The 9,867-nt window shown below is 30.3% G+C and overlaps 1 protein-coding gene across 1 annotated transcript; it reads left to right on the top strand.

Annotated features, from left to right (window-relative positions):
• Positions 1-2,880: 2,880 nt before the first annotated feature.
• On the top strand, positions 2,881-7,599 carry LOC120124486 (COP9 signalosome complex subunit 2-like). Its single transcript, XM_039143149.1, has 12 exons — positions 2,881-2,981; positions 3,102-3,194; positions 3,698-3,776; positions 4,164-4,404; positions 4,487-4,561; positions 4,657-4,791; positions 5,652-5,839; positions 6,396-6,464; positions 6,546-6,636; positions 6,752-6,886; positions 7,078-7,190; positions 7,297-7,599. The coding sequence occupies exons 1-12, from the start codon at positions 2,972-2,974 to the stop codon at positions 7,385-7,387; spliced, it is 1,320 nt and encodes a 439-aa protein (XP_038999080.1). The 5' UTR covers positions 2,881-2,971; the 3' UTR covers positions 7,388-7,599.
• Positions 7,600-9,867: the final 2,268 nt, after the last annotated feature.

Genomic DNA, 9,867 nt, shown 5'->3' with positions numbered 1-9,867 from the left:
ATGCCTTCATCGATAACCTCAGGCGGAGGAATAACAGTGGTCACCCCATCTCTAGACTCGGGGGGAAAAATCAAGGGATTGCTCCTTTGAACCCACGAACAACTTCTTCCAATCCAGACTCAAAGACCCCAAATCCATGCAAAGAAAACAGAAAACGAAAACCAGAGAACTTAAAAGAAAGCAAGAGCGAACCAGGATCAGAAACGGGGAAGAAACTCTGAGGGAGCATTAGGCCTGCTAACATACACCCAGAGAGCCTTCATTTTCTTCAGGATTTTTTAAATATTAAATAAGTCATCTAATTTAAAAAAAATCAATTAAACTCTGTGTCATTATTCACCTATGAAGTGTATAAGTATCATGAATCATTACATCAATGTTAATAACTAAAAGCTTAATATCATAACAATCGATGATTATTTATATTAATTATATGACAAAATTAGTGCAACTAAAATTATCTTTAAATTATAACATTTAAATTGTAATCAATGAAGTCCTTTTTAATAAATATTTTTAATTTATTAAATGATGATGTAATATATGACGTGACGAATAATATGATGTTAATGCAGGAAAAATGAGGATGTAAAATTGATATATAAAATTATAGAGTATGAGGATTTAATTGCATGTTATTTTTTTATTAGGATGTAATTAATGATTTTATTATTTTACTATGAGTTTTTAAAGTTTTTTTAAAAAAGTAAAACGTTATTTAAAAATAAAAAATAATTATAAAAAATTACTAAAAAGTCATAAAAATTATTTAATAAATTAATAACTTAAAATTATTAAAAATATAAAAATATTAAATTATTTAAAAAGTATTAAATTTTCAACTAAAATTATTAAATTATGTAATTTTATCAAATAAAATTATTTAATTTATGTAAAGTATAGAAATGATAAAATAAGACTAGGTTTAATATTTGTAATGTTTGTAATGTTTCATTCTCTTCGTATCTTTAGGTTTAATATTTTTATTTTATGTATGAGTTTTTTTAACCATTGTCTCTAATTTTCTATTTAGATACATTGTAATTTTGATTACTCCATTTTTATTAATGAAAGCTATTATTCAAAAAAATAAATGATAAAATAAAATTAAAATTAAAGTAGGGAAGCTATGCAAGTAGTAGTTGGATTTGGGCTTATTCATAAGGTGAAACAAAAAATGTGGAGTCGAAGGCCTTGTATGGCCCATGAAGATCGATCGGCATGAATGTCTTTGAGAAGGAAGAAAACTAGAGGTGCACAAGTAAAATATAGGGTAAACTACACATATAGTCACTAAATTTTTATATAATGTTTTGTGTTACCTACCTAATTTTAAAAAATTATAAATTGGTCATTCATATTATCGATTTATAACAAAATGGTCATGTTAATGGTCTTAGTGGTGTGATGGAAAGATGATGTGGTACGTTAATAAACTGGTCTGGCACTGTTTGTGTCATGCAAGATAGTTGACCATCTTCTTCTCTCCTTCCACAGTGACCTTTTCCAAATCTACAATAGAAGCCAAACCATTCATTTTCCAATAAGCCCCCTTCTTTTCTCAGCACTTAAATGACCACACCAAATTACTAGAACCAACTTATTCCTTCTTTAGTCATACATATATGTAACAACTCTTGAAGAGAAGGTTGAGAAGAAGAGAGAGAGATCGGAAATGGCCATTGGAGCGCTGCCCATATCATCGTAACTTCAGCTGCGCTTTACACAGCTTAAAGGGTAGTATATGCTCCATCTTTTTGTATTTGCAGAGACCTTCTTCTATCTCACTTCATCGTTTCTAATCTCATTATAAAGGTGTTTATCTATGTGTTTTCAAACAACCGAAGAAGGTTTTCTTATAGCATATTATTATGATTTTAAAGAGATTTATGCATGGTTGTGCCATAATACTGATGTTGATGGTAAAGCAAGTTCTCTTTGTTGTATTTCTTCACTCTTGGTTTTTCTAGATTTCAAACATATTTTATTTTTCAAGCTTTCAAATTTCAGTTTAGGCATCCAGTCTTGTAACCATGAAGTTTTTCTTCGTGCATGTATATTCATGGAATAAATACTGTTGGTGCATGTATATCAGTACGATGAAGATGCTTTTCTCTCAGTTTTTGTTTTATTTCTTTTTAGTTTAGTTCTAGTGAAAATTTGTTTATTTCGAAATTGATTGATATTTAATTGAAAATTAAACTAAATAAAGTAGAATAAATGATAATTATTATACTATTAAACAAAAGCTTAAATTTTAATAATAGACGAAAAGTTAAAAAGAAATATTATTTAATTTAAAATTAAATTAAATCCAGTATAATATTATAAATGTTTGTGGTTGAAGTTGTGGTTTTTGTAAATTAGAGTATGTTGGACAATAGTTTAGTCTTAGAGTTTGGATTCAAGCAGTTGTGTCCACGAGGGTTACGCGTTGTTAGCAGTGAATTTTTTTTTTAATAAATATTACACTTTAATCACTCTAGACTATTAAAAAATAAAGAAAAAATTACAATATTACGATTCTTGATTGTTAAATACCACCATAATATGATTATAAGATTATTTGAGTTTAGTGTTTTCCCTAATATGCGAATCCTTATTTATTGTCCATATAGGAACATAGGTACAAGTAATTAGTAAACAAGCAGACAACCTCAAATGATAGTATTAAAATTTTGATGACAAAAATGCAACTTCTCTATATGTTTAGTGACTATTGACGTAGTTTACTTTTACTTTTTAAGAGCCAATATTTTCAATTTCAAATTTTATAGGGATGTAAGAGGTACATTTACCATTTTCTTGGTATGAAAAAAAGAATGGGTAAAACAAAGAAACAATTTCTTATATTTGCCCTTGCCGCACGTAGCAAGGCAGTTTGTGTAGCTTAGTTTATTCTGCAAATTGACACTTCACCCTCGCTTATCTCAGAGCTCCAAAGTTTCCTACCCGTCTTAGACCATTAACCATGGCTTCAGGTCTCTTCTTTTCTCTCTGATTTGCTTATATTCTAATTTCTATACTGTTTACCTATATATCGCTTGCGCTGTCGGAGCTTGATAAAATCGATTCATTTTTTTTTTGTTGAAATTGAGCAGATGCTGATATGGAGGATTATGGATTTGAATACTCCGATGAGGAGCCTGAGGAACAAGACGTTGATATTGAGAATCAATATTACAATTCCAAAGGTTTTGTTTTACTTTTATTTTTGTTAATCTGTATTATTCTCTAATCTTAATTTTGATATGGCTTGGATTATGTTTCCTGTAAGATATACAAAAACTTATAATCTGTAGTTCTTCGCATTTTTATATGCTTCAACATATTACCTTAGATTAGAGTCGGAGTTCACCTTTCCAATATGGTTGTGGAGTGCTGTTAGGGTTTACTCCTGTCTAATTGGGAAACTATTTAGTTTTGATTTTTGTGTAGTGGCTGAATAATAATATGAACTTTTAGGCTCATTATGAGTTTATCCGAACCTATCTTTCGCAAAGTCCTCTTGATTAATCAATAATTAATTATCATATGGTTGGTTCTTGAATATCAACTTCTGCACCATAGAGAAGCAGTGGAGGTGAGCTCGAGGGTTCAATTTTGTCCGGATAAATGCTTAAAAACCTTGTCTGTTGGTTGACAATCTTATCGGTTTCCTACTTGTTACTAATAATTTGTTTTTTTGTCACAACAGGTTTGGTGGAAACAGACCCTGAAGGAGCTCTTGCTGGTTTTGCTGAAGTGGTTGCCATGGAACCCGAGAAGGCCGAGTGGTGAGTTATCCAGAAATGATATTTTGATCTTTTACCTTTTGGTATATTATGGTTATTATCTAGCCATCCTATAATTTCTGCCAACTAATGTTTTTGTTTTTTGCTTTTTGCTTTCTTGTGCCAAGTACTTTTATGATTTCGCACATGATAGGTACATTATTAGGACATAACATATGTTTTCTGTTGCCTCTTATGGATGGTCTCCTATCTCCAATTATAGTGAATAGTTCCGTTATATAAATAGAGTTCTTGGCTTCTTGCAACCTCTATTGCTTGGGGTATTTGTTTTATCTATCCATTAAAAACAATTATCTCATTCACCAAAAAGTATGTATTGCGTCTGAGCCTTATTTTTCAATAATATTGTACTTGTACTTTCTAATCCAGGGGATTCAAAGCTCTAAAGCAAACTGTAAAGCTCTATTACCGGTTAGGGAAGTATGAAGAAATGATGGATGCTTACAGGGAGATGCTAACGTACATCAAATCAGCAGTGACACGAAATTACAGCGAGAAATGTATAAACAATATTATGGATTTTGTTTCTGGGTCAGCTAGTCAAAATTTTGGGCTGCTGCAGGAATTCTATCAAACCACTCTGAAGGCCCTTGAAGAGGCAAAGAATGAGGTTAGGAAATTATCAAATGTACAATACAATGATCGCTTAAGCATTTGCATGAAGATGTGATATATTGCTCTATGTCTTGCAGAGACTTTGGTTTAAGACGAATCTTAAGCTTTGCAAGATCTGGTTCGATATGGGCGAGTATGGGCGAATGAGCAAGGTATCTTTTCCGAACCTTAGAGTTTCAGTTTGATTTGTGCAGGCTGCAGGGTACAGAATGTTAGAAAATAATCGGCTAATGTGTTGCACTGTCAGATTTTGAAGGAACTTCATAAATCCTGTCAAAAGGAAGACGGGACAGATGATCAAAAGAAGGGAAGTCAGCTTCTTGAAGTATATGCAATTGAAATTCAAATGTATACTGAGACAAAGAACAACAAAAAGCTCAAGGTAGTTCAACTTGCTTTTTAATAAAAGATGTATACAGACTTACAGAGGTCTCTTGAACAATCTATGATTGGCCAAGTAGTTGTTACTATTCTTTGAGGGATTGAGGTCTAAGGTCTACCCCTCTAGATTTTCTCTATATGTACCAAGAAAGTGAATTTCACATTATGCATCTTAAATCCAGATGGTAAGATAAAAAGCTATTTATTGTCAAAGAAGTAACGATTCTATAATTCTATTACACAATTCTGGTATGATTAATTACAAATGGCTACAATCAGTTAAGTTAGATGCTTGGCAGTTTTGGACTGGAGAAAAAGCAGTCATGTTTCCCTTGTAATGTCTACTATTGAATGACAGTTGATATTTTTTTTATCATTTATCTACCATACAAGTTATATACACAGTACAATATGTACCCAATTTGTTGTTTACCAAATATAAAGCTTGTTTTCCTTGGAATTCGTGTGAAGCCATGGTAAACTAAGATACAAAATCTGTAGAACCTTGGGCATTATAGTCTACACCTGTGTCTTGCTTTTGCTATCTTTAGAACTCTAGCAACTTTCGAACTTAGAACTACTAGAGTATTTTTACTTCTTGTCTGAAATACTTACTTGAATCCTGGTCCAGATATTGTTCACATTAGCATTAAGCACGCAGTACTGAAATCCAGAAGGTTTCACTGTTGTTTAACCTCAATTGCATGTGGAGTTCACTAACTTTCTTCGTTTTATATTATATGATTGCTGAAATACCAGCATTGGTTCTTTCTGATAATTGTTTTACAAAGTTATATGGTATATGTCTGGGTCGTCTTATGTGGTGGTTTAGCTTTGTCTGAGATATTGGTTTAAATGCAGCAACTCTACCAGAAAGCTCTTGCTGTTAAGTCTGCAATACCACATCCAAGGATCATGGGAATAATTCGTGAATGTGGTGGCAAGATGCATATGGCTGAGCGTCAATGGGCTGAGGCAGCCACAGACTTCTTTGAAGCTTTCAAGAACTATGATGAAGCTGGAAATCAGAGACGTATACAATGCCTAAAGTATGGTTATATTTTCTTTCTTTTTTCTTTTATGTAGTTTTTCACATTTTCGGTTTGATGCATGCTTCTCCTATCTCTTTATCTGCGATTCTTTGTCATCTTCTGATTTAACCCTATTACAGCACTATGGTGACTACCCATAAGAAATGTATAAAATGGAAAGCGTTGATCTTAACATGTTTAAAGGGATTACTGTGAGGCAAAATGTTATTTTATCAAAAATGGCATAAGTAATTGCCATAGTAGAACACCATGAAAAGGTTGACGAAAGATTATAAGGAATGGTCAACATGAAGGAATATGTACAAAAATGAAAGAGAAAGGATAGACTTGGTAAGAATTGGGGAAAACTATCTTAGACTACAAATAGAAGGCAAGGTTGTAGCAGGAAGAAGGATATTTCAAATATATTATTATTATTATTATTATTATTATTATTATTATTGTTATACAATAAATAAGTCTTTGTATACCTTGTATTAATACCTCTTGGTCCTGTCTTATGAATTAGATAAAGTTTCAAATTTATTTTCTCATCTCGTGGTTTTGCTTCCAGATACCTTGTTCTGGCTAACATGCTGATGGAATCTGAAGTTAATCCTTTCGATGGTCAGGAGGCAAAGCCGTAAGTTCTTTTTAATATCGCTCTTTAGCCCCTCTCTGTTTCTGTGTCTTTGTCTCTCTGCTCTCACTGCAATTACTGCAGGTACAAAAATGACCCTGAGATTTTGGCGATGACAAACCTTATAGCGGCCTATCAACGAAATGAGATAATAGAGTTTGAAAAAATCCTTAAGGTTTGTGCAATGATTTCAAATGTTCTGATATATATTACTGTTTACATCTGTTTGCTTTCCTCTTTGTTAAGTCAGGATCATCATCGTCATCATAACCATCTGTTCACTTTCACAGAGTAACAGAAGGACAATCATGGATGATCCATTCATCCGAAATTATATTGAAGATCTCTTGAAGAATGTCAGAACTCAGGTGCTACTTAAGCTTATAAAACCATATACAAGAATCCGGATCCCTTTCATATCAAAGGTGAAAGATACTCTTTTTCCTTTCTAATCAGTTACTTTTGGCGTTCCATTTTATTGTTCCATTAGTTTTACAGCTATATTTCTTGCTTGAACTCTGCTTTTCTTCTTCTCCTTGTAATGAACTCCACATATGTTTTTTTTCCCTTAATAATATATATCGGTTAAACTCCTGCATGAACTGCCAACATTCAGGAGCTCAATGTGCCAGAAAAAGATGTAGAGCAGTTGTTGGTTTCCTTGATCTTGGATAATCGTATCGATGGGCATATTGATCAAGTGAACCGGTTGTTAGAGCGTGGTAACAGGTCAGCCTACTTATTATTCACTTCTATAATACCATGCGAAGTTGAGTCAAAGTTTAATATATATCAAAGTGATTCGACTCTTGCTTACATTTCCCTGCTGGTGCAGGTCGAAGGGTATGAAGAAGTACACTGCTATTGATAAATGGAACACGCAGCTCAGGTCCCTATCTCAAACCGTCACCAACAGGGTTTGTTGAGAATGGCGAAGGTACTCCCCTACCTTTCTGAGGCTACAAAAACATGCTTTGCTTTCTTATGATAGGTAATTTTAGACATCGAGATCCTTAAAATTATGTTTTGTTTGTGGTTAGCCTAAGTTTTATTCTTGTTCAATGACAAAAAAAAAAACATATATTTGCCTGTTTGCAAGAATTTTGATTCTGAGTTTGAGACTGTTATATGAAGTGATGTTGTGTAGATCTGACACGGAAAATGATTCGACCATGGTATGAATATTTGATCGTATTTAATTTTAAACAAGTATACTTAAAAATATATCAATTTAGCTTTCAAACTTCATGATTGTATTAATGTTGCCTTTTGACCGACTTTAATTATCTTTGACCGTTTTGGTACTGACATGACAGTCCATTTGTAAATGATGGCCACATGAATTACTAGATCCGTACCGTAGATTGTCATATTAGTATCGTAACGCTTAACGGATTTATGTCAATCAAAGGATAACATTGATGCAATCTATATGATGTTCCAGGCTAAATTGATGCAATTAAAAAGAAAAAAAATAATTGTTAGTTTGAGACTAATAAGCGTGTAAAATTACCCCTTAATAACATGAATAAGCTTATATAATTTTTGATCGTATCGAAGGTCCTTTTGAAGGTTAAAAGTGGAAGATTTAGCAGTTTTCTGATGTCATGTTTCTGATAACATGTTTATATCTTTTTTTTAATATTTAAATTTGGACTTGTTTAATATATTTGAAATCCGAATGATTTAATATTTGCTTTTAATTTATTGTACCTTTGATTCAAATATCAATATCTATCTGATATACATTCTTTATATCACTAAATATTCAATAAATTACTTTTTTAAATATAAAATAGTAATTAAGAGTGAAGTACATAAATGGTGTTGTTTTATTGAGTCCCGATTATTAAAAGTTTGAAACGTTATCTTGATTAAAGAATATTGTTTTGTTGATTTTTTTGATAAAAGTTATAAAATGGTCATTCAAATATTTATATATTTCAAACATTTTCTTTTATGTTAAAAATTGATTGAATTGATCGTTTACATGTTGATTGTGATATGATAAATCTTATTTTAAAATTTAAAATTATTATTATATTTCAGTTAACAGGTTAGTGTTTAGTTTAGACTGTTACTAATTTGTAACTCTTAATAATGAGGGACTCAATAAAACAATGTCTTATATTTAGAGAATCATCCAAATATGTTAAGTTAAAGTTTAGATATATCAATTAACAATATGTATGTTATATAATTCTATTATCTTGCCATTGCCGATGATACTTGAATTTTATTATCATCAATAATAATGTTTGTTTGTATCATTTTTTTTAAATCGTTTGTCATATGGTTACATTTTATTATTAGACTGTTCATTTTTTTCTCTTTTATTGATTTAAGAGAAACAATAGATCGCTATATGTAATATTTTTTAAATTTTGTATAATTTTTAGATTGTGAGATTTTATTTTATTTTATTTATTTATTGTTTTATTATTTAAAATTTTGCTTCTAAACTTTTTGTATTTTTCATTTTTTAATTGAATGTTTATTTTAATTAGCATGTTTGTCAAAGCATTCATATAAATAAAATAAATAAACAAAATTGTAAATTTTAAGAAGTCAATTATACTTTATTACTATAAGGTAATCCATACACGTGTTTACCACGTGATCAATCGAAAAATTAATGAGAATGATTTCTAAAGAATTTTTTAGGATAAACTATATATTTAGTCATTTAGTTCTTCATGCAATTCTATTTTGGCCACTTAATTATTTTCTTTTTAAAATTATATCTAACCTTATGTTTTGATTTTATTTTAGTCACTCTTCGGTAAAAAAATAATGGTAATATTGGTGTATCATCATTAGATAATGACATATCACCATTCATAAATTTAAAAAGGTCACATCAATAGTGCTTTTAGTTTTTTTAACAATGAGTGACAAAAGAAATTAAAATGTAATATTATGGATGATTTTGAAAGAAAAATATTTAGGAAACATGATTAATAAAATTATAGTTTGATATTCAAAATAAAACTACATAAATAATTTAATGACTATCTAGGTAGTTTACCCTTTATTCTTTTTAGTTACTCATATTGTTTTACCATACTACACTTGCACATCTTATTTCACTTTACAACACTTGCACGTAAAAACTTACATAAATCTTTTAACTTTAAAAATATTAAGCTATGATAAAGAAATTAAATTATTTATTCGATTTTTATATAATATAGGTATGAGATTGTAATTTTTTTATTAGCTTAGAAGGAGTATAAGATAGTATATACTAAAAAAATTCTTAATTATTTGATAATAAACGTTCAAACATTTATGTAGATGTCATGTTCAAACCCAAAATATTTAAGGTTAATAATTATTCTTTTAGTCATTGAAATTGTTTGATATTAGTTTTTGAATAGATTTGTTGAAAGAATTGAGTTGCTTG

The sequence above is a fragment of the Hibiscus syriacus genome, unplaced genomic scaffold (genome assembly GCF_006381635.1).
Source record: "Hibiscus syriacus cultivar Baekdansim isolate YM2019G1 unplaced genomic scaffold, ASM638163v2 tig00110418_pilon, whole genome shotgun sequence".
In the NCBI taxonomy this organism is placed as follows: Eukaryota; Viridiplantae; Streptophyta; class Magnoliopsida; order Malvales; family Malvaceae; genus Hibiscus; species Hibiscus syriacus.
The sequence above is the reverse complement of the archived record's forward strand: the minus strand, read 5'-3'. Positions and strand labels throughout refer to the sequence as shown.

Excerpts from the sequence above, each read along its gene's own strand:
- LOC120124486 (XM_039143149.1), top strand. Across the intron at positions 5,840-6,395 it reads AGACGTATACAATGCCTAAA|ATACCTTGTTCTGGCTAACA; the intron begins GTATGGTTATAT and ends TTTTGCTTCCAG. Across the intron at positions 6,887-7,077 it reads GGATCCCTTTCATATCAAAG|GAGCTCAATGTGCCAGAAAA; the intron begins GTGAAAGATACT and ends GCCAACATTCAG.